This window comes from Aotus nancymaae, unplaced genomic scaffold (assembly GCF_030222135.1).
Source record: "Aotus nancymaae isolate 86718 unplaced genomic scaffold, 86718_ANA_hifiasm-v0.15.2.pri h1tg000036l, whole genome shotgun sequence".
Classification (NCBI taxonomy): domain Eukaryota; kingdom Metazoa; phylum Chordata; class Mammalia; order Primates; family Aotidae; genus Aotus; species Aotus nancymaae.
Window position 1 is genome coordinate 65506372 of NW_026988450.1, and position 25824 is coordinate 65532195.

The 25824-nt window shown below is 38.2% G+C and overlaps 1 protein-coding gene and 1 long non-coding RNA gene across 2 annotated transcripts in view; one reads left to right on the forward strand and one right to left on the reverse strand.

Moving 5' to 3' along the window:
- LOC105710806 (uncharacterized) overlaps positions 1-25824 on the reverse strand; it is a 529709-nt gene that overhangs the window by 173536 nt on the left and 330349 nt on the right. The window lies entirely within an intron of this gene.
- The window catches only part of SLC30A8 (solute carrier family 30 member 8), a 40851-nt gene that overhangs the window by 13294 nt on the left and 1733 nt on the right, over positions 1-25824 (forward strand). Inside the window, exons 2-6 of the mRNA XM_012443296.3 lie at positions 1718-1917; positions 9690-9836; positions 14645-14798; positions 16407-16557; positions 18096-18201. Coding sequence (XP_012298719.2) covers positions 1718-1917; positions 9690-9836; positions 14645-14798; positions 16407-16557; positions 18096-18201 — 758 coding nt within the window. The remainder of the gene's footprint in view (positions 1-1717; positions 1918-9689; positions 9837-14644; positions 14799-16406; positions 16558-18095; positions 18202-25824) is intronic.

A 25824-nucleotide genomic window follows, 5' to 3' on the forward strand; every position in this document is an offset into this window, starting at 1 on the left:
AATAATTGTCATCTAAGCTCAAACCATCAGAATTTTAATTCTGAATGGTGACAGCCTAAATGAAATAAAGGGAAAGTGAATATATTGCTAGTTTTGTTTGTTTATTTGTTTGTTTGTTTTTTACCTTTCAAAGTCAGGAATGCAAAGTTCTTAATTCCAAGACTCTTATTCTGTACATGAGTTTATTTTTAAAAATTTAAAAATCTGATCAGTTCAAGATCCATGGAGATTGGCATTCGCCTTCCTGTCCCACCATCAGGACACCTAAAATTGGTTTTAGGCATGACAGAATAAAACAGTGGGCTTGGGATCCCCATTCCACCATTTCCTGGATATTTGACCTCAGTCAGTTACTTAAACTCCCTGAACCTTAGTTACCTCAGCCAAGAAATATGAGGTTGCAGTTAAGTGAAATAAGCCAAGCACAGAAAGACAAATATCACATGTTCTCACTTATAAATGGGAGCCAAAAAAGTGGCTCTCATGAAGACAGAGAGTAGATTGGTGGTTACAAGAGGCTGAGAAGCATAGAGAGGAGGAAGGTGTAAAGGAAGGTTGATTAATGGGTACAAATATATGATTTGAGAGAAGAAAAAGATCTAGTGTTTGATAGATCTGTGATGTGACTACATAGTTTGCAATTATCTATCATATACTTCAAAATAGCCAGAAAAGAATAACTGAAATGTTTCTAAAATGAAGAAAATACAAATATTTAAGGTGATGGACATCTTAAGTATACTGATTTGATCTTTAAAATTATTTGAATGTATTAAATTATCACATGTACCCTAAATTAGGTATATTTATTATACATCAATAAAAATTGTTTAAAAAAAAGAATAAAAGGGGTTAGAACAAATGTCTACCTTTCCATCTGTGAAATTCTATGAGTGACTCTAAATCATGCTTTATATTTGAGCAGAACTGATACTCACTGCCTGCTTTGGGAAGTATAAGTCGGTTTCAACTCTCATGATAACATTGATTAATTGGTTGCCACTGTCTGCAGAATGGTGGTAAGAAGGTCTCTGAGAGTACATATAGACTCAGCAGGAAAAAGTGCTGTGATCTATCAATGACATTGATGTGTATTTGAATCCTCAGTATGGCTCATATACACATATTGTACAGTGTATCCTGATTTAATTTTATTTTTTTGTAACACAGCATCCAATGTCTTTTAAAAGTGAAATAACTGGGAAGAAATCCCTTTAAAATCAATCTGCTTCTTTGCTCCTATTCCTTTGCTCTTAATCATTGGTGGTGTATTGACTGAATAAAACTAAAACTTTACATGGTGAAACCCCGTCTCTACTAAAAATACAAAAATTAGCTGGGCATGGTGGTGAGCGCCTATAGTCCCAGTTACTCGGGAGGCTGAGGCAGAAGAATTGCTTGAACCCGGGAGGCGGAGGTTGCAGTGAGCCGAGATCGCGCCACTGCACTCCAGCCTGGCGCCTGATGACGGAGCGAGACTCTGTCTCAAAACAAAACAAAACAAAACAAAACTGAAACTTTTAGTAGTTGGGGTTTAGAAGGAAATGTCTTGCTTGCTTCTTATACTTGATATTTCCTTGTAGAAGGAGTTGCAAATGAACACTTCCTAGCAAGTTAGCCAATGTCCTAATAGTGGTTCCAAGTATGGGCAGGGTGGTCAATGAGCTGCTTGTTTGTAACTATGTTTATTTCTTGCTTCTGTCAAACTCATCCATAGTGTGGAACTTCAACAGAAACCGGTGAATAAAGATCAGTTTCCCAGAGAGAGATCAGAGGAACTGGAGTCAGGAGGCATGTACCATTGCCATAGTGACTCCAGGCCCACAGAGAACAGGGCGAATGAGCACGCCTATGCCAAGTGGAAACTCTGTGCTGCTTCAGCAATATGCTTCATTTTCATGATTGCAGAGGTCGTAGGTGAGTCTTTCTGCAGACGTTTTTGATTAAACAAGCAAACAAACAAAACTGGAACATTATGGGAGGGTTACCTAAGTTCTTCTAAAGAAAGATTTAATATTTTCTGTAAGTATAAGGTAACAATATGTTCATTGTAGATAAGTTGAAAAATAGAAGGAAACAAAATAAAATTAACCACTATCCCATATTCAAGCAATAGCCTTCAATAGTTTTATGGGGTATTTTGTACAAGGCATTTTCTATTCATAGCTCACACATTTTATTTTTCAAACATAACTGAGAGCATACTGAATGCTTTTGACCACACCATCAAATACTCTTCAAAAACATTTTTATGCCTGAACAATATTCTCTAACTCCACTTTAATTTACATAACCATTTCTCTATTGTTAGAAATTTAGGGAGTTTTTTTCCTGCTTATAGACAATGCTGCAATGCAAAATCTTAAAGAGAACTCTGCCTGCCTTTCTGGTTAAGCCCTTCAAAGGGATTCCTGAAAGTGGAAATAATTGATTGAAGGACATGAATATTTTTACGACTTGATTCATATTGCCAGAGTGCTGCTCAGAATGCTGAATGATTCATGTCTACCAGCTCTACATGAGAATGATTCTGACTCCAAATCTTAACTACAATTTATTTTAATCTCTAAAAAAGCTTTGCTAATGTATAGACGAATATTTTATTTTAATATTTATTTCTCTAATTGTTACTGTTAGGCCATTTTTCGCATGCTTATTAGTGATCTGTATTTCCCTCTGTTAATGCATTTCCTTCTTGCCTCTTAATGTCTGTTACTCATTTGTTTTTTAAAGAATTTTAAATTCTCTGTATTGATCTCTGGGAGCTCTTTATATATTAGGATGTTAGACCTTTGTTTTATTAGTTATAAGTGCTTTTCCAGTTTGCTGTTTAACCTTCCAATGTTTGTTTTGACTTAGAGAAGTTTTAAATTTCATACAGGTAGCTGTTTCAAACTTTTCATTTTGAGCTCGTTTCTTTTACTACTCTTTTACCATTTTAGTGCTTAATAATCCTTTTCCATCTACTACGAAGACAGCTTGTTAATTTTTGCATTTAATTTTTAAATTAATGTGATGTTAGACATCGTATGCTCTAAAAACTGAATTTTTTTCTAAATAGCTAAAACAGTTTTCAGCATCATTTATGAAATAATTATTTTCCCCATTGATTTTTAATATTTCTTTAATCATTTATTAAAACTTTATAAATAGCAGGGTCTGTTTCTAAGGTGTTTCACTGATCTCTGTTTCTGGTCTCTGTCAAGGACAAAATTAATGTAGATTTATATGTTATAATATCTGTTGTTTCCTACTCATGATTTTTAATTTAACAAAGAAAAGGCAAAGCTATTCATCTCTGTTTATTATCCTGATTAAACATGATAATTGTCCTGTTCAGTTCTCCCCCATACAATTATGATTTTATTAATATTTAAGTTAATTTGGGAACACAATATCTTTAAGTATTCAGCTTTCCCTCCAGGAATATGTTATGTTTCTCCATTTATCCAAATACTTTACATGTCTCATCAAGGTTTTACAGTTCATCTTAATACACGGACAGCCTATTTCTTGCAAGAGTTATTTCTGATTATTATGTGTGTTTGGCTTATTCTTTGCAGGGGTAAGTGCAGTCCACCATTTTTTACGTTTTATTTTCTAGATAGTTACTTTTTGTATTCTGAAGTTTTGATTTTTGTATATTTTTTTTACTCAATTATGTATTGAGTATTTGAATTATTGTCAATTCTAAATATATTTCAGTGCATTTTGCTTTTTCCCTTCTTATGCATCTTCCCCATCCCAGGACATCACCCTCTCTTGTGCAGAAAACATATTTCTCCTCATTTCAATAGTTGTATCTCTTTTGTATGTTTCATGTTTTTAATCATGTTAAACAATACCTTATGCTAAATCAAATCTACGTTTGATCAATTGGCTGTTAAGCAAAATGCTTCTTGAAGGTTTAAGTGTTTTGAATTATGTTAAAGAAACGTCTCTTTGTTTCAGTTTTGTAATAATTAACAAAGAATCGAGGATGAGTGTTGACTTTTAATCAAATACCTTTTCTTTTAAATTTATTGTTTTTTTAAAGCTTTTTGACACATGGTTGAGGTGTATTAAGAGATTTCCAGACATAATATGATCTTTGCATTTTTGGCATTATGATAATAGCTATTATTTATTTAATGCTCACTACGTGTTAGAAGCTGTGATGAGTGTTTCAAGACCAGCCTGGCCAGCATGGCAAAACCCCATCTCTACTAAAAATATAAAAATTAGCTGGATGTGGTGGCACATGCCTGTAATCTCATCTACTTGGGAGTCTGAAGCACAAGAATTGTGCATGAACCCAGGAGGCAAAGGCTGCAGTGAGACGATATTGCGCCACTGCACTCCAGCCTGGGAGATAAAGTGAGACTGCATCTCAAAAAAACAAAAAAAAAACAAAAAAAAAACCTTTTTTTAAAATTGGCTCCCCTTTGCTTCATTCAGGGTTTATAACCTTTTCCCCCTCGTGACAAGCATAGTACATTTTTCTGAGAACTTGGATAAACTGACAAGGGTGGAAGAGACTGCTTCAGAAGCTCCCACTGTACTAGGCCCTAATTGTTGCCTCAAGTGAAAAGAGATCAATATATTGAAAAGTTTTAGTATCCTGGACAAAATAAAAAATTCTTACTTTGGCTTTCAAGACATTGCATAATATGGTGGCAAAACTACCAATATTCTTGTCTTGCTATTTCCCTGGCTACCCTGTTTCAGCCAAATTTATTTATTCATTCTCTGCAAAATAATCTTTGCACTTTAGATTCTCATGCTTTCTTTCTTTGACTAGAAAAGCCTTCTCTTCATTCTCCATACTCATCAAAATATTGGCCATTAGTCAAGATCCTGATCCACAGCTCACCTCCTCCCCAAAGCCATTTGTACCTATGTTAGAGAAAGCAATTATTATTCTCAGATCACTTTTGAAAATCTGAGAGGTCCTCCTGCAGGAGACGGGGTTTGAGCAAGGCCTCGAAAAGTGGACAGGAATTGAGAGATGGCCAAAAGGTAGATGGAGTAGCCTGAAGGAACAGCCTACTACTTACTGCCATGATCCAGGAGATATATATTTATCAGGGCTTGCCTTCAAAGATTCCTAGTGGGTGGGTCTGAAATAGGACAGGAAATCTGTATTCTTAGAAATTTGGGTACCACTGTCTGTAGTAGACTGGCATTTTCTGTTCAGCAAGCTTTTTCATATTCTTTTCTCTGGTTGCAATTTTGGTCCTCCTGGTCTGAGAACCTCATACTCTTAGGCTGGGATGGATGTGAGATATCAAGCTGGACAGATCAGAGTCTCTGGGTCTTTACATAAGGAGGCTGGAAAAAAGGTTTCTCTCTTTCCTTTATAAAAACTGAGCTGAAGTGATACAGGTCTGCAGCTTTTAGAGTGCTACCTTTATTACTGAAGTGGAGGAAAAGGCTTTCTTCAACTGGACAATCAATAGCAATAGCAAGAGACAGAGCAGGACCCCAAGAATATTTTTTGAACCTTAGGACAGGGCTGCATCTGATCCAATCCCACCCAGATTTGTTCTCAGTTATATGAGCCAATATATTGATATATTATTGTTGTTGTTATTGTTTAAGCTAGTCTGGGTTAGGCATTTATGATTTATAACTGCAAAAGCCTATCCAAGGCAGGGGTGTAGGGTAAAATGAGATTAATGAAGAATATAACTAGAATGGTAGTTGGAGGGTCAAGAAGAGCTGAGGCTTAGCTGGGGGATAGGGATTCATTCATAGACCTTAGGGAGTAACTGACATTTAGGACGAGGGAGAAGCAGGTCATAGAGCTGTGTTTAGGGAGATAATTTGCAACAGAGTATAGAGCAATTTGGACAAGGAACTAAAGAAGGATATAAACATAATATGTCCACTCTTAAGGGACTTTTGAACCTGTTGAATTGGGACTCTTTCTGATTGCTTGTGAAAATTCCTAATTGTAGAAAGGCCAAAAAGAGGGGTTATGTTACAGATGTAAACATCTGTCTCTATTTGAATGGATACATGTTCAGATGCTGAGAACGCAGAAGAAAAATAACCTCAGGTATGGCCTTTGCTGGAAGAAATTGAGAGTGGTTAGGGGAGATTGCTGAAGCAGGACTATTCAGAGTTGAGCAAGAATAGAGAAAACACTAGTTTATCAGACAGGAATTCAGAGCAGGGAGCAGGCTGGGGAAGACGGTAAGTGTCTGAGTGAAAAACTTCTCTTTTACTAAGAGAAAGATATTGCTGGGTGGTGTGATACAAGTTTTATTGATGAGGGCACTTACCTTGTTCTACAGCCAGGGGGTTTCAGTAACTTAGGCCCCTTATATTTTTGTAGGTTCCTGGTATTAACATTTTAAGAAATGTCAGAACATGGCTGTGAGAACTGTAATATATTTTAAACACAGTTAAGTCCTCACTTAACATCGTGGAGAGATTCATGGAAACTTTGACACTTAATGAAATGACACATAAGAAAAACCAGTTTTACCATAGGCCAATTGAGAGAAACGAGTTAAGTTTCCATGCCATATTGGTCACAAAATGACCCATGCCCTACTGGTCACAAAACACCCCCAAACTTCTAAATAAAGGCCAAAACACTTCGATTATTAAACACTGAAATAAACGTGAGGTATACATACATCTAAGAAAGATGATAAACACAAGTGAGATAATTATGTAATATGGGGTTCATCAGTGAGTGAGGGTGGTTAAAATGGTGGTGGTGGTTATATCAAGGAATAAATGTTTGCAAAGTGGAAATTGTCAGGAGTGCCTCCTGCCACCACACAGTTCAAACCCAAAAAGATAAAATGAGCTGAGCTTGCTGAGCACTTTCATACCATGTCCTTTTTGTTGGGTGTCCATATGATGACCATTTACCTTATACATATTTATTTTACAATTATTTGTTTTAATTCATCTTTTTTAAACCCACTTATTCCAGTTTCATAGCTGGAGCCTGTCCCAGCAGCTCAGGGCTCAAGGTGGGAAACAGCCCTGAACAGGATGCCTCCCATCACAGGGCACAGCCACACCCACACTCACTCCACCAGGACCATGTAGACGTGCCAGTGAATATCATGTGCACAGCCTTGGCATGTGAGAGAAAAACCCTAGTACTCAGAGAAAGCCCATGCAGACATGGGGAGAACATGCCAACTCCACACAGACGGTGGCCCTGGTCAGGAATCCATTTCATTTTCTTATCAACATTATAAACGAAGGAAGTTGAATGAAATGATGTTATTTGAGGACCTGTTGTACTTGTTAAATAACTCAATGAGTTTTTAACACAACATATGGTATAGTATCATAATACTATTCACAAAGTAAAGAATTTTAAAAATGTGAATTAATAGCATACAACATGGAAACTCGCATGGGGAATTAACACCATCTCAATCAGAGGTGGTCTGTGAGACCCACGCCCCATAGTTCCTCTGTTCTCTTGCTGTCACCTCACCGGTGCCACAGGCCTTAAGTAAAGTCTCCAGGATGGAGTCTTTTCTGTATGTCTCTTATCTTGCTATAAGTGTACTTCTCTCCACATCTTGCCAAGCATTCCAGAATTATGACTGCTACTGCCTTAGTTCATGTCTTTATCGTAGTTTCCCTTGGCTAACACTGTCGAGTCAACCTCTAGCTCCTCCTCCCTCCAAAGTCATCCTCCATATTGCTGGCAAAGACTTCTCTCTTAAATACAGATCTCAACATGCCACAGCCTTGCCTAAAAATAGTAAGTAAATCCCCTTAGTCATAGAATCACATTCAAACCTGACATATAATACCCCACACAGGTGTTTCCAACCTGCCTTCCCAGTCTCATTTCCCGTTTTTCCTCCAGCACTCCATACCTTCAGCTTTTCCTGAAAGGTGCTATGTTCTTTCACTTCTCTATTTTTTGTCCATGCTTTTATATCTTCCTGAAAAACCCTTCTCTTTTTGCTAATTCTTACCCCTCACTTTGTGAAAAGTTTCTCACTCCTCCCAGTGAGAACAGCTCTCTGATCCCTTAGCCCATTAACTTGTTTCTGGTACAGTGAGTGTTAAACAAGAAAATCACTGAAGAGAGGCTATGATTTGTTTATCTTTGTATACCCAATCCCTGGTACCATGCATGGTAAGGGCTCAATAAATATTGGCTGGATAATTGAATAAATTGTCAATAATATGCCATGCTTTCAGAAGCAAATGCAAGATTAGTCACAAACTACCTCTTGCAGGCAGTTTGCTCTATTCATCAGTGATTGCCCACAGTTCCCTGGATGGCTCTCATAAGTAGCTCTGATGGTTGCAAAATGGTTCTCAGTTTCTAAGCCTCCATAGTAACATGCTTCTTCCAAAGCAAGCCCTTTTTCTTTCTCAGGTGCCTCCTGCCTCAGCTAAGACTGTATAAGACTGATTTCATTTTCTTGACTTAGACTGTATTTCAGCCCAGCATGTAGAATCACCATCACTCATTGCTGTGATTGCAGCATACTGTTTATCTCCAAGGAACTATTCTCCAGGCAAGAAATAATGCCTTATTAACACAGTTTTATCATCAGGACCAAGTTTGGCAGATAGAGCAACATTAGAGGATAATTGGAAGGACAGCTGATTTGTTAGCAAAATGTTGCTTTTTGGCTAATGAATCATTCTGATTTTTGCACTGACTGTTCAGTAACAAGCTTGAAGATTACTTTGCTTCAGCCCATTAAACCTTGACAAACCAGTTATTAACTACAGCTAGAGCCAATGGCCTGTGGGGATTATCGCAATTATGAGCCATCTATGTAATTTAAAAAAATCATTAGGTGAGACAAGGTGAGTCTCATGATGGCGGGGCTGATGGCTGACAGTCTCTGCTATTTTGTGGTACACAAGGCAATAAACAGCTGCAGGGAGAACTAATCAGTCAGCAAAAGCCCTTTGCTGGGAAGATGTAGTAAGAGCAATAAAGGTTATTGCTCTCAAACAACAAACCATGTCTGGGAAGGAAAGGGCAAGGTTTTTCTTTAACTTCTATTTTGGAGGCTGGAGGTCTTTTCTCAAAGGAGAATTAGAGGGAAATAGAGGGGGCACATCAAATAGAGAGGAAAGCAAGGCAGTATTCTCATGGCTCAGATCGCATCCCTATGCTTTATTAGATTGTGGCACTCAAGACGCCCGTTGGAAGGTATGTGCCCTTTCTCCTTTCTACTCCCTATTATTTATTACCGGGGTTTCAAGTTCAGGTGGATAATATAAATTAATAGAGAAAAAGGAAAGGGTAAAGATGATGATCAAATTATAAGTCAAATAAAAACACACCTGTGGGCCAGATCGCAACATCTAGTTTGTAAACCAAAGTCCATGTCCTCATTCTGGATTATGAGACTCTTTGAATCTGGCCCACACTGCTTCAGCCTGATCCTCTTGTATTCTCCTCTTTTGAATCCTTATACCTCTGTCTAAGGTGTTCTCCAGATGTGCTGCCCCATACTTTCTAATTTCTGTCTTTGCTACCCCAGGAATGACTTCTCCTTTGAAATTCATTTCTATGTGTTCAAATCATATCTACTTTCTGAGTCTCAGAAGTAGTGAATTAAATCACCTTTAAGATCTCTTTCTCCTCTAAAGTTTTGTGAGTCTGTGGCATTTTCACCCACGATGGTTAGCATGTCTATGATTCTAGTTGCATTCTGGGGCCTTAACACAGCATACTATTTTGCATTCTCTAGGTGGGCACATTGCTGGGAGTCTTGCTGTCATCACAGATGCTGCCCACCTCTTAATTGACCTGACCAGTTTCCTGCTCAGTCTCTTCTCCCTGTGGTTGTCATCGAAGCCTCCCTCTAAGCAGCTGACGTTTGGATGGCACCGAGCAGGTACAGTTCACAGTGAGTAATGACACCAGGAGGGTGCTGCAAAGTCAACCCAAGGGTAAAAATAGAAGATACAAAGCAAAACTTTGTTGTAAAATCCCTTAGAGACACATTTCTAATGCACAGTATAAAACAAACCTGTATGTGGGAATGTGTGTTTTCAATATGAATTCAGGTAACAGACAGATTAATGGTGCTATCTCTGGGACAACAGGAACATGTATATCACTTCAGCAACCACCCCAGCATCAGGGATCCTGCACATGGTGACAGAAATGACACAATTCATTAAATTACTCTGTATCCCTGGAAGAGAGGATAAGGGTAAAGCTTCTGCCATATTGCAAAATGAGGCACAGAGTGCCCAAGAGAGTTATAGAGATTGAAGAACTTCTTATAGGGGATTCAGAAGTAGAATATAGGCTTTCCTGCTCACACATTGCATTCAGCCATTCAGTGAATGATTCAGCTGAATATCTTACTCAATCAATAATAACGCAAAAAAGAAGGAGGAGAAGGAAGAGGAGAGGACAAAAGTTTACTTTTTCTCCTTTCTTGCAGCTGGTTTCTTCACTCAGTAGCTGCTTACTCTCGCCTAGGAAGTAGCCAAGGTCACCATAACGTGTGTGTGTGTGTGTGTGTGTGTGTGTGTGTGTGTGTGTTCATTCCTTATTGCTCAACTGATTCTTGTAAAAGGATGAAAGCAAACATGTGCTGAAACATGTGCCTGAGCCTTGCCTGCCATTTATTGAATGTGGTTCATATGTGCTTCCTTAAATAATTTCACAACAATGGACAAATGAATTCACTCTCATTAAGAGAAAGAAAGAAGAAGTCTAGTGCAAATTACAGCCTTCTCAACTAATAATTACGGGGATTTCAAATAACATGTATGCACTAAAACAGACAGAAATAACTTAACCAGGTAGCATAAGTAAACAATGTGGAGGTCTCTAAATTTGGTATGTAATCACTTGGCTGCATGCTTTTTTAAATCTTAATTTTAATAAGTTCTGGAGCATAGGTTTGTTACATAGATCAACATGTGCCATCGTGGTTTTTGCACCTACCAACCCATCACCTAGGTATTGATGAGGGTTTTTACTTTGACTCATTTTTACAATCCCTCCCTTATCTGCCCCCACAATCCCACACTCTGCAACTTCAATTCTTCCTCTCTGCATTATTCTATCAGCTGAGGATTCTGGCTGAATATTTTGTTCAAATCATGTGAACAAATAGGCACAATTTCAATGTTTTCACACTGGTTGAGAATATCAGTGTAGAGGAAATCGGAGAGCTGAGCAAGGGTGGCCAGCCTTCGCTGAAAGGGCTGCTAGACACAGATCACAGCTTGTACACTGACACCTGTGGACTGTGGTTTTTTAAGTTTAGAATGGCAGGAAGTCCTAATTTCATACTAAACAGTTGATCATCACAGGTGTTTTGACTTGCTTCCCTTTAACATTCAGGAGATGAGGCAAAAAACAGCAGTAAAGAGAGCTCGTGACAATGTGATCTGAGAATGCTTTTGCCGGTCCTTCAACAGTTACACTTGGAAGACATGAGCCTCTGGCTAAGAACCCATTATTTGTCTGTATAAAGTTTTACATGTACTTGACCCTTTCTGATACCATTTGTCAAAGCAGTTTTGTAAACATAGGATGGTGTGAAAACAGGGTGAACGCAGAATTTAGATCACTGCTTGTACTTCGGCATCATGGCCATGGCAGACCCTGAGCTGTTAATACAACTCTCTGCTGCAAGGGCAATATTCTATAATACACAGTATAATGTAGCTATCGTGCACTTTAAATGCAGCTAGTGCTACTGAAGAACGAGATTTTTAAATTTACTTAATTTCATTTTAAACAGCCATACATGATTGGTGGCTACCATATTAAACGACACCTCTATAGATATAGAGGTGAGTCTAACACATTCATATCCAACACACTCATAATCTGGCCAACCCAATGATCCCAGCTTAGCTAAAAGTTTTTTTTTTTTTTTTTTTTTTTTTTTAAGTAATCATGGTAGCATTTACCAACGATCCTCACGTGTCTCCTGTTCTAACTAGTTACTTTTGGGTTTCTGACTCTGCTCTGTCCTGAGATTTGACTCCTGACTCTTGCTCTTGGTATTGAGCTTTACCCCTGCAGCTCTTTTCCCACCGTGCTTCCTAACCATGGGTTTTGAGTTAGACATGCTCCATTTTATGAAAGTGAATTTGGATTTTCATGGGTAGGAAGCACACTACCTGACAGCCACAACTCAATCTTCATCTCTGGCTAACCAGAAATTCTTGCGCCTGGTCCTCATAAACCTCTGCAAAGGTGAGTTTGAAGTAGCCTCAGTAGACTCATAAGATAACAATTCCTTGAGTGTTTGCTATATGTTGTATTAGGTTCCTAGGGCTGCCTTAATAATGTACTACAAATTGGGTACATTATTTTGGGGGGTACATTATTGGGTACATTATTTATTTTCATAACAAATTATGAAGGTTGTCTATAAATGACTGAAGTCTGGGAAATAATTGCCATGCACTGGGTAATAATACATGACATTACACAACTTTGAATAAATTTTTGTTTAAACAACAGACATTGTCTCACAGTTATGAAAAACAGAAGTCTGCAATAAGGGAGTCAGCAGGATTGGTTCCTTCTGAGGTCTGTGAGGAGAAATCAGTTCTGGGCCTCTCTCTTAGCTTCTGGTGGTTTTCTGGCAAACTTTGTCATTCCTTGGTTTCTAATCTCTGCTTTAATCTTTACATGGCATTTCCCCCATTTGCATGTCTGGGTCCAGGTTTCCACTTTATATAAGGACACCAACCATATTGGGCCCATCCTACTCCAATATGACCTCATCTAAACGAACTTCATCTGCAATAATCCTATTTCCAAATAAGGTCACAATCTGAGAAACTGAAGATTAGTTCCCCTCCTCCTCCTCCTCCTCCTCCTCCTCCTTCTTCTTCCTTCCCCTCCCTCTCCCCCTTCCCCTTCTTCTTCTTCTTCCTTCTCCTCCTCCTCCTTCTTCTTCCTTCCCCTCCCCCTTCCCCTTCTTCTTCTTCCTTCTCCTCCTCCTCCTCCTTCTTCCTCTTCTTCTTCTTCCCCTTCTTCTCCTTCTTCTCCTTCCTCCTCTTCTTCCTCTTCTTCTTCTTCTTTTCTTGAGATAGAGTCTTGCTCTGTCACCTAGGTTGGAGTGCATGCAGTGGCACTACCTCGGCTCACTGCAACCTCCCCTTCCCTGGTTCAAGCAATTCCCCTGCCTCAGCCTCTGGAGTAGCTGGGATTACAGGCATACATCATCACTCCCGCCTAATTTTTTTGTATTTTTAGTAGAGACAGGGTTTCACCATGTTGGCCAGACTGTCTTGAACTCCTGACCTCAGGCAGTCCACCTGCCTCAGCCTCCCAAAGTGCTAGGATTACAGGTGTGAGTCACCGTGCCCTGCCAAAGATTAGTACTTTAACATATAAATTTGGGGGAAACATAATTCAACCCATAACAAATGGCAACTTGTTATACATATATTCTATTATTATAATGCACATAGATAAGAAAATTCAGGCTCAAATAGGTTAAGCGACTTGTCTAAAGTCACATAGTCAGCACTGGCAGGCCATGTACGTCTGACAGTTTAGCTCATGCCTTAAATATCTGCATCAGCATTTCCCATAGTGTGAGAAATGCTTCACAGTTGGTTAGTCAGATAATTTTAAGTGTCACATAGACAATAATTACACATCCTGATACACATTACAAAATAAACTAGCACATCAAATATGTAATTTCATGGATAACATTGTTTGGGAAGAAGCTAAGTGTAAAAAGTGAATTTATTCGAAAAAAATATCAAGCGGCTTATAAGACAGGTAGCATGTGGATATGGAAAACGTCATGAAGGTTGTCTATAAATGGCTGAAGTCTGGGAAATAATTGCCACACACTGGGTAATAATATATTACATTGCTCTGCTTTAAAAGGAAATAATCTCTCGGATTAGCTTAATGTGGGGAAGGACTAAATGATGGATTGTACCTGATCACTGACTCACAGAATGTTTCTAGACCCTTTTGGGTTTTTAGAATCTATGTACGAGTTTGAATTAAAGGTCAGAGTGAGGTGTTAAAGAACTTCTGAGTGAGCAAACACACTTTCCTCGGTGGGCAGATTGAACACCATTTTATCTTTACATACTGATGTCAACATTTCCATTCTGATGCTTGTTTTTCTTACTGTTGCTCTTAAAATGCAGTCAGAGTGTTAGTAAGCCTCTGAGCTCACCTCTGTGTTTATAATGTGTTGCATTGGCAAATAAAACTCATTTTCTTCAAGTGCTCTCTGAAGCTTTACCTTTTCACTATTTTATTCCATTGAAGGTGCTGGCACTGGCAGGTTGTAAATGTTTTATGGTGAAATTAAGAGTTTCTAAACACATTTTACTCTCTGTGTCTCATTATTTTATCTCCTAATAAGTTTCAATCATTTTAGCACCTGTTTAAATTAAGATCCCCAAGGAAAACAGTAGGGGCAGGCAGCAATTAATATGTTCTAAAAATTTGCTGGAAATTACTTAGTAAGATGGAGCATAATGACTCAGATGCTGGTGTTTCATGAATGCAATATTAAAATTCCTTCTCTTAGTTTTAAAATCCATCCACACTTTTACTTTATGAATCACTGAGTAAACTAATGTGAAGCCTCTTTTTGTGGGGAGTGGCAAAGAGTCTTATGATTCTTGGGGGTGTAGGTGATGGAGTTATCTGTGTGTGGGTTTCTGTGTGTGTTTGAATTCATAGAGATCCTTGGTGCACTGCTCTCCATCCTATGCATCTGGGTGGTGACTGGTGTGCTGGTATACCTGGCGTGTGAGCGCCTGCTGTATCCCGATTACCAGATCCAGGCGACTGTGATGATCATCGTTTCCAGCTGCGCAGTGGCAGCCAACATTTTGTAAGTCAGCCCCTGTTCCCTGCACAGTGCCCATGAGGCTCACCTGTAACTCTCTGGACAAAGACTTTTTATAAAAACTCAGTACCTCAGAAGATGGTAGAGACCTGACAGTGTTTGAATGGCTCTAAGATTGAAAATAAGGTTGACTGCTTTCGTTTACGCTAAAGTGTGTTTTAATATCAGCTTCTGCTAGCTACCATGTTTCGAAAGCTTCTGGTGTGCCAGAAACAAGACTAGGATGTTTGGATATACATTACCAAGTTAATGTTCACAACTCCCCTATATTATAGATTAGGAAACTGAAGCTCAGTGAGGTTAAATACACTGCCGATTAAGTAGTACAGAGACAGGATTTTAGTCCAGATTCACAGACCCAGAATTGAGCTCCTTTACATTCTGCTCTTGTGCATGTTGATGGTTCCACATGTGGTGTGACTTACTACTGTTCCACTTATGTGAGGTGAGCAGATGATGGCTCCCAGTGAGCTGGGTTGGAAGGGACTCTAAAACGTATTTATTTTAGTCCTCATTTTACTTTTGCATTCTCTTTTGCAACATTTCCATAAAATGGCTATTGGTTTCATATATTTTAATAGAACTTATAAAAGGAAACTTATTTCCCTCAAAAACAGTCTATTTTATCTTTGCAGCATTGTAACTGCATGAAAATTCTTCCTTGTGCTATGTTAGCTAAATTCTCCCTTTAACAGACACTCTACCTGAAAACAGAATGGGATACATGGTATTGAACAATATGTTGCTATTTTTAAACTTTTGTTCCAAAGTGTTTAGAAAAAGTTCAGAAAGGCAAAACACTCTGTTATCTGTCAGTGAAAATGTTCTAATTTTATCTCTGGTCTAATGCCTCTTAAAGTTATAGATAAACAGAATTAGGTACATAATTTGTAGTGTCTACTACTGATCACTTTGACTCTGAGAAGAGATGCTCGGCTTTGCAATATATTGTGTATATATATATACACATCCAAGATCATTTTAATATGTTAATGTATTTCTACTTCTGGCTAAATAGCTATATATACATGAGCACAATACTCTCATCATTGGAAATTAAGAAATCATTCAAATTTCAAATTCTTAAGAAAATGCACAAAATTAAGTAAAATAAAAGTAAAATAAAATACCACCTCAATAAAATACACTACTTCTTATTTTATTTATTCCTTCCTGTGTTTTTTTTGCATTTGAAACCAGTACTTTTAATTAAGCTCCTGATGAAGCTTGGCTGTAAGCCAACTCAGTGCCCGACAGTTAGTAGACCTTTGATAAAGGAGATTTCCTCTCTTCATCGTCAAATGCTTGATTTTCATCTAAGACATGATGCTTTCCAGTTTCAATGTGAAAAGAGAAACATTAGGTGGATGAATGAGTAAACAGGATGCATCTTTGTAGTTTTCTTTTGTATAAAAGTATTAAAATTCTATGACGTGTATTCAAACATTAGTCAAAAACAGTTCTTTTTAAAGCATAAATATTTTAACTATCCATCATTTTGGATAATACATGTTATTGCCAGCTCTTTCAATATGCTGCCTACATTTTTAAGACTGATCTCATGTGTGCCAAGAACATTGTTCTCTCTTTCAGACTAACTGTGGTTTTGCACCAGAGATGCCTTGGCCACAATCACAAGGAAGTGCAAGGCAATGCCAGCGTCAGAGCTGCTTTTGTTCATGCCCTCGGAGATCTATTACAGAGTATCAGTGTGCTCATTAGTGCACTGATTATCTACTTTAAGGTGAGTTTGTTTGAGTTTACCCACCATCATAGTACTTAACTTAAAAGAGAATGGACATCCTATGTTTACCTATGCAAACTACTTTGCAAAGCTAAAGCAAGCAAACACTCAACCATGGTGTTAAGATGAACAGCAACGAAACTGAATAGCTTAGGGTTCTTGGATTATAAGCAATAGGAAACATCTCTGGCTCACTCTAGCAAAAAGTATATTTATTGGCCAAATTTACTGGATGTACTCCTAGACAGATATCAAAGTAGAAATAAGGGCAAATTTTGGTATTTAGAGTTTAGAAACGATCCAACTTCTGTCCTAGACACCATGCTGAAGTATATGTGTCTCAACAAATGTTTTTGCTGTTTTTGTCACTTCTGAAGATTGATATTTCTGTGAATGTGAGTCCAATCAACCTAGGTTGTGTCTTGTATCTGCTGCTTGGCTGGAGGGAGGTTAGAGTACCTGATTTATTGTTCCACCTGTACTGCCCACAATGGGGGAGAGGTAACTTCTCCCCCAAAAGCCAAGGTGCTAATGAAAAGTGGGAATGAATCCCTGGTAAGCCTCTGACCCTAAACAAATAAATACCCACTATAGATCTCTACCTGGTAATACTGATAACAGAGGTGGGTTGGCAGGCAGAGAATGGAGAAGAGCATTTAGTTCTGCCTATTTGCATCACAATTGTTCAATTTGCAAAGACTTGCTGCTTTTTCTAAAAAAGTGAAAACATGTAAATAAAAATTACAAAGACATATCTAAATTCAGCTGAGCAAAATGATCAATGAAAGCTTTAAGTCTAAGGCAAAACCAGTTCAAAATTGTAAGGGTAAGTGGAGTTTGAGAGTCCACTTACAAAAGTTGAGTTGATGCTGAATTTCTTAAAGGTAGTAGGGCACAAACTTTTCTATGGCATAGAATTTCATCAAGGGTAGAAAGGCAGACGTTTCACTCTGAGGCTAAGGGTTACAGTGAGGAGACTGAGCAAGGATGACACTTTTGTTCACACCCTTAAGACTGCATCAAAGATGCCAGCCTTGAGTATGTGCAACACTGGAGAGGCAAAGAAATAAACTCACCCCAGTCAACCAAGAGCACAGTCCAGCTGTATGCTGGCCATATGCAATTTCTGAACAAATAATATCCTATCTTCTGCTCATTATAATTAAGGCCAAAAAGTCACTGGGTCTTGTGGGCATATTTGTACATACTTTCATCACATACTCTGTACTTTTATTAATTTGTAAGAAGTTAAATCAGGGCTCCTGAGAGACAGCTTAAGAATATTCTTCCTTTTAGTTCTTAAATTATGGGGAGAGCATGTCTTGTAGTCTCACTTCTTTATTTGCTAGTAGTTTAAAGCTAAAAGGAAGGATTGAGTCTTCAGAAACCAAGTCTTGTCTCTGAGTTGGATGGCACGTGTTGAAAGGGTGAATGAGTCATGGAGAAGGAAAGACACAGGGAGGTTTACTTAGTTTATTAGTCAGACTTTCTGGAAGAGAGGTATGAATTCAGTTAACCAAAATCCCTGTCTTTTCTAGCCAGACTATAAAATAGCCGACCCAATCTGCACATTCATCTTTTCCATCCTGGTTTTGGCCAGCACCATCACTATCTTAAAGGACTTCTCCATCTTACTCATGGAAGGTAGGAGTGATTTTATTATTACTCCCAGAGTCAATGTTTTCTCTTCCCTAGAATCACAAAGGAAAGGCATGCTCACTGTTAATCTGTATTATGGGAAAAATTTTAAGTGATAAGGAATTTTTGTGAAAACAAACATTTTCTTTTTTTTATATGGGAACAAATAAAAAGAACTGGCTTCTATTTTTGCTCTAGCAACTGTTATGAACTATCTCACAGTGTGAAAACAGTAAGTACAAACATCATGAGGAGATACTGGAAAAATATAAATTATTTCTTAAGTATACCTGGAAAAGACCTATGAAAAACTACATAAACTTACCCCTCAGGCTGCATTAGAGCCGAACATTTTTATCAAATTGTATCTCAGAGTGAAAGAACACCAGGGTTACCCTTTATTTATTTGCCCAGCAAGTGTTTATTGAGCCTTAACTCTGTGCTGCATAGTGTGCTCAGAGCTAGAGTTACAGAGACGAGCAAAGCAGAACACAGCTCTCTTCTGAAGTTCTGGGCCGTAGTGTGCTATGAGGTTCAGGTGTCTGCACTAAGTTCAACATCAATATGGCCTCCTGGGAACAGGGTACCACTAGGTTGTCTAAGGAAAGGTGAACTGGCTCAGATCAGAAACAGAGCAGGTCAAAGCTCTTGATCAGTAGTGGGACTGTGCCTGTGAATAGCCACTGCCCGACAGCCTAGGCAACATAGTGAGATCCCATCTCTTAAAGTGTAGTAAAATAAAATATAGGCTGGGCTCAGTGCCTCATGACTGTAATTCCAGGAGTTACAGTTTGGGAGACTGAGGCGGGATGATTGCTTGAGTCTGGGAGTTTGAGGCCAACCTGGGCAACATGACAAAACCTCATCTCTACAAAAAATATGAAAACATTAGCTGGGCATTGTGGCACATGCCTGTAGTCCCAGCTAGTCAGGAGGCTGAGGTTGGAGGATTGCTTGAGCCTGGGAGGCAGAGGCTGCAGTGAGCTGAGATGGTCCCACAGTACTCCAGCCTGGGTGACAGAGTAAGACGCTACCTCAAGAAAATAAAATAAATAAAATAAAAGCTCTGTCCTCATGGGTATAATACTTTAATAAGGGGAGAAAGAGTTTATTCAAAAAATGACACAGACATGCAACAGTGGGAAGTGCTACAAAGAAGAGGTGTGGGCCTTTTATTAGAGATCTTAACGTGGCTGGAAGCAGGGGTGATCCCAGAGGCTTTGCTGAGGCCAACTCTTAGCCCTGAGTAGTATCTTATGTTATTAACCTCATCATCTACAGCCTCATTCTCATTATCCTTGACTACTCTCCTGGGCCTGTGAAATTTTTGTCTGGCTCTTTGAGTCTTCCAACTCTCCAGGAATAGATGACATAACCCTCACTACAAAGAAAGTCACCCTTAGGCCTAAAGCTTACTGCCTGTCTCTTCTCTTCCATTCGGCAGTTAGGTGACTTTCTTTTCATTTGGCATAAAATGGTTGAGAAACTACTGGTTTCTGCCCTTTCTAGGCTACATGTTTACTAGAAGAGTGAGCTCAGAGAGACACATCATATAGTTGAAAAAGCAAAGTCTTTGTATCAGACCCACTTCAGTTCAAATGCTAGTCATGCAAGTTTCTAGCTGTGTGCTCTCAATCTCTTCTGAACTTCAATTTCTCAACTCAAAAATGGGAATATCACATCCACAATACAGTGCTGTTAGGAGGATTAGATAAGATAAATGGTATTATGTCTAGAACACAGTAGGAGCTCAGTAAATATAAACTCTCAGCTAGTATTTTGGGTTGACTGGAATATAGGAAATATGAAGCTACACTGTAGAGTTGAACACTGTACAGAATATGTATCTGTACCCCAAGAAATTCCCAATTCTTGGTTATAGACTGTGGCCATAGCCCTGGTCAGCCATTGATGCTGATGGCCTCAGAAAGGCCAGATAAGAGAGTCTCGATCAGAATAAATCCATTTTCATTCCCAAAAGAACTATTCAGTGGTGTTTGGAATGGGAGAACTACTGACTCCCATTGACATTATCTTAGAATATTAAAGTATGTCAGAGAGTGACATCAGCAAGATGGCTCACTAGAGATGCCTGGGGCTAGTCCCCCTAACAAGAAAGGACCATCGTAACAAATAACCAAAGATTTGAGTGGAGTGTCAAAGGGAGAGTGTGGGAGTGCAACCTAGGTGTCCAACAATAGATGAATGGATCAAGAAAGTGCAGTATATATACATGATGGAATACTATTAAGTGATAAAAATGAATGAAGTCCTGTTATTTTCCGCAACATGGATGGAACTGGAGGACATTATGCTAAGGAAAATGAGCCAGGAAATGAAAGTTAAACACCACATGTTTTGACTGATATGTGGAAGCTAAAAAAAAAAAATTGTTCTCATAGAAGTAAAAAGTAGAACAGATAGTAGAGGCAGGGAAGGGGAAGGGGAAGAGAAGGATAGGGAGAGAGTTGTTAAAGGATGCAAAGTTAGAGTGAGATAGGAGGAATAAGCTCTAGTGTTCTACAGCACTGTAGGATGACAAGAATATAGTTAACAATAATATATAGTTTCAAATAGCTAGAAGGAAGATGTTAAATGTTCCCAACACAATGAAATAATAAATGTATGAGATGATGAATTTGTTAATTTCCCTAATCTGATCACTATGTATGGCAACAGCACTGTGTCCCATACATACGTACAATTATCATGTCGATTTAAAAATGTTTAAAATGTAAAACTAAGGAATATTATAGACTTAAGGTACTTGATTATATTTACAAGGTGATTTATCATTGCTACACTGATCATTTGTAATTAACAAATGATATTGGTCTCTATCCTATATTCTAGGAAAATAGGTATTATGAAGAACTTGCCAAAATACTAGATTAACCCAACAGTTCTCAAACTTTAGTGGCATCAGAATCTCTTGGAGGGTTTCTTAAAACACAGATATCTGAGCCCACTCCCACAGTTCTTGAGTCAGTATTATGGAGGAGTAGGAGGGGCAAGAATTTGAATTTCTAACAAGACGCTGGTGCTGCTGGTCCCAGTATAATACTTCAGGAACCACTGGACTAATCTTTTTGTACCACTGAAGGAATTCCTACATGCTGGCCCTGGGAACAGCACTTGTAAATTCAGTCAGAGCTAGAGGTTTACGTCACATCAAACATCCAGATGATTGAAATATCCTGACATTAGCTGAATTTTTTTTTTTTTTTTTTTTTTTTTTTTGTCCAGCACATTTTGACATAAGGTAGATTTGGTCTCAGAGTGCAATTGCCTTCAGTGACAGCTCACACTTCATCAGCGTTCACTGCTAAGTATACATTTAAGGGTTTGTTCTCGGTGGGCACTATAATTGTTGAAAGATGATAGTGTTGACAACAGTGAAATGGATAATGGAGTCAAATGTCACAGAGTAACAGTGAATTTTCTGGCTCTAAACATGAGAATATTTGGTTTGTCAAGTCACAGAAGCATCCATTTTCTTTCCTGAGGGCCAAGTGCTAAGCTGCAGCTGCTGTTGCTATTATGGAAGTTATTGACTTAGAGGAAGATAAAAGACAAGTGTACAATTGGAAATGACTTATATTCCACTTTTTTTTTTTTTTTTTTGGTCTCACTATAGCTTTTCCCTGTTGATTATCTTTCTTATTTTACTTCAGGAAAACTGCAGAGATTGGGCTATCTTAGCTAATTATAGAAACTGGCAGATAACTCCTTTCTGGAAGACACTTACTTTTTAAATTAGGTTTTCAAATTATGCTAGTATAATACTTAGTAAAATTTAAAAATAATATAAAATGTATGAAATAATTTTAAAAAGTCTCCTCATATTTTCATCTTTGATTTCTCAGTCCCATTCTTCAGGGGTAATACCTATTAATAAGTTGATATTTATCTTTTCAAAGATATTTGTGCATTTGCATATATATACATGTATATGTGAATGTGATATATACATGTATCTTTTTTTTTTATAAAAATGAGATTACGTATTTATTCACATTTTTCTCTACACCTGACATTTTTCACTTGGAGATCTTTTGTATTAACACACACATAGATATACCCCATTCTTCTTCACAGCTGTAGTTACTCCACAGCATGGAAATACTTGCTTGTGATGGACATTACAAACAATGATGTAATTACCACTCTTGTACAAATATATTTTTAGCACTTATATATCTGTGGAATAATTCCTAGAAGTGATATTGCTGTTTCAAAACTTACATACTGTATTTGTCTGTTTTTGTACTGCTCATAAAGATGTAACTAAGACTGAGTAATTACAAAGAACAAGAGGTTTAATGGACTCACAGTTTCACATGGCTGGGGAGGCCTCACAATTGTGGCAGAAGGCAAAGGAGGAGCAAAGTCACACCTTACATGGCAGCAGACAAGAGAGCTTATGCAGGGGAACTCCAATTTATAAAACCATCAGATCTCATGAGACTTACTACCATGAGAATGGTATGGAAGAACTGCTCCCATGATTCAATTATCTTCACCTGGCCCCACCCTTGACACATGGGGATTATTACAATTAAAGGTGAGATTTGGGTGGGGACGCAGCCAAACCATATCACATGCATTTCAAAATTTGATAGATACTACCACTTCTACCAAAGATATAGTATCAATTTCTTTCCCTCCAACAGCATATGAAAGTACCCCCTTTCCTTACATCATCACCACCACTGAGTATTATCAAACTGTTCATTGTTTTCTACTCTGATAGGTGAAATATTGTATCTTATTGATTTCAAATGCAATTGTTTAATTATGAATGGTGTTCAGTGGTTTTTAAAATACATTTACAAGTCTAGGATGTTATTTATTAAACATGATTTTAGATATTTTCTTGGATGCATTAATATTTTTTCAGACTCCCCCCCAAGTAAAAGAAAGTTCTAGAATGTGATGGAGCATTGAGGCCAGTGGGGCCATGCCTCTTACCTGGCAACATTATTTCTTTCCTTTTTTTTTTTTCCAAGATGGAGTTTTGCTCATGTTGCCCAGGCCCGAGTACAATGGCACAATATTGACTCAATGCAACCTCTGCCTCCTGGGTTCAAGCGATTCTCCTGCCTCAGCCTCCCTAGCAGCTGGGATTACAGGCATGTGCCACCATACCCAGCTAATTTTTCTATTTTTAGTAGAGACAGTTTTTCTCCATGTTGGCCAGGCTGGTATTGAACTCCTGACCTCAGGTGATCCACTTGCCTTGGCCTCCCAAAGTGCTGGGATTACAGCCATGAGCCACCACACCCAGCAGCAACATTATTTCTTATAATAAAATAAGTCATGGTGGACCTGTGTTCTCTGTAGTAGTAATGAGATGGAGACAAGAGAAAAAAGGGTAGTAGGATCATGACTTAATTTCAAAGGTCCTAGATGAACGACAGCGGGTCTTCAATTGGTCAACAGAAATTCCCCAAAGAGATGACACACATTAGGCATAATAAACAATGTTTTGATTGCAATTCCTAGACTCTAATATTTGCATAACACTTTATACTCAGAGCACAGATGTTGGGATCTGATATCCCTGATTCTGCCACTTCTCTGTGTGGCCTTAGCAATGTTCCTTAATCTAACTGACCCCAATTTCCTCTCCTATAGTTAAATAAGAATTGTAACCTTAATAGCTAGCTCCTAAAGTTTTTAGGACTATTAAATGAGATAATTGCTATAAGTAAAGTACTTAGCACAAACCTTACACATAGTGAGTCCTCAATAAAAGTTTGTTATTATTACTATAATATAACAATTTTACCCATGACTTTATTCCAATTGTATGGTTCATTTGAGACAAGAACTCCTTTCATCTGCTTCCAGGAGCCTAGGCCTTTTGCCACTCACAGAATAAAATAGCATGATGACCAGCTCTTTGTTACTTCCCCAAACAGTATGAGATAGGAGTAAAAACTCAGCTCATACTGTAGAGAATTTTGAGTTAAATCCAAGCAGGAAATCCCCCATGAGCAAGGTTCTTACTTATGCCTAGTGTTCCATTATTGGAACGCTAATCACGTGGGAGTTATTTATATCCTACTGCTCAAGGTCATTGCCAAGGTCTGTAAAAATTCAAAAAATTACAATCTCAGCCATAAATGGGTTAAATTTTTAAAAAGGAGGGTTAAGAATTCCCCATTTCTCTTAAGTAGATGGTTCTCAGCTCTAGCTGCTCATTGCAATCCTCTGGGAGGCTTTTAAAAAATACTTATGCTCAGGCCTTCCATATCCAATGTATCAGGCTGTTCTCACATTGCTATAAAGAAATACCTGAGATGGGGTATCTTGTAAAGAGGTTTAATTGGCTCATGGTTCTGCAGGCTGTATAGGAATTCTGGGGAGGCCTCAAGAAGCTTCCAATAATGATAGAAGGCAAAGAGGAAGCAGGCACATCACATGATGAGAATGGAGCAAGGGCAGGGAAGTGCCACACATTTTTAAATGACCAGATCTTGCAAGAACTCACTCATTATCGCAAAGACAGCACCAAGTCACCAGGGATCTGCCCCATGACCCACACACCTCCCACCAGGCCCCATCTCCAGCACTGGGGATTAAAATACAACATGAAACATTGGCAAGGACAAACATGCAAACTATAACACCCAGAGATTCTGATTTAATTGTCTGGGTTTGGGGCTGGCTTTGGTATTTTTAAAAACATGTAGTCAGGCTTGAGAACCACTGCAAAGCAGAGCTGTGCAGTGGCTCATGAATGTTAGCACAGTGGTTCTCAATCTTGGCTGCCTGATAAAATCACCAGATGAGCACTGATATTGGACCTATTCACAGAGATTCTGATTTAATTGGTCTTAGGTATAACTTGGTCATCAGGATTTCCAAAATCTCCTCTGGTAATACTAATGTGCATCCAAGGTTGAAAACCACTCCAAAAGACTCTAGATTTCGGAACTTCATCCACAGAAATTTCCTTTAGGTCTGGAATGGAGTCATAGTACATTTATTTTTAATAAATACCCCAGGTATTTGTGTTGTTTGTATATAACTGAAGTAGAGGCTAAAAAAGGGCTGTACTTAGATATCTCTGCTACAGCATCCTCCAATGTAGCTCAAATAATGGAAAACCTACAAACCAAATAAGAGTATTATACAATGTTAGGATCCTCTATTAGCCCAGTTCACTAAATGACCTGTTGGGTAACTAACATTTGTACAACATTGCCGTTCATAATGATTAAATATTTTCTGAATTGCTCCTCAAAGATCTCTGTGATCTATGTGTTGTTCTTATCACCCGTATTTTACTACAGATGTGCTGAGGATCAGAGAAGTTCTGGGATTTGGGTAAACTCACAATAGTTGTCATCAGCATGCTAACTCATGATTATTTGATACCAAATTTCATGTTACTTCATTTTGCTTTCCAGAGTATATATAAAGATAGTTGGGAAAGGCATAGTTTAATAATATGCCATAAAAACTAAGGATAATTACCGTTGTTGGTTATTGCATAGTAAATTCTGCTAGTATTCTCAATGGGAACTTTTGATTGATGGTAAACCTTGAAGTACTCAGGTAAATCTTATTTGTAAGCATTTGAAGTAAGAAACCAGCAGAGATGAGCATGTGGAAATTTTG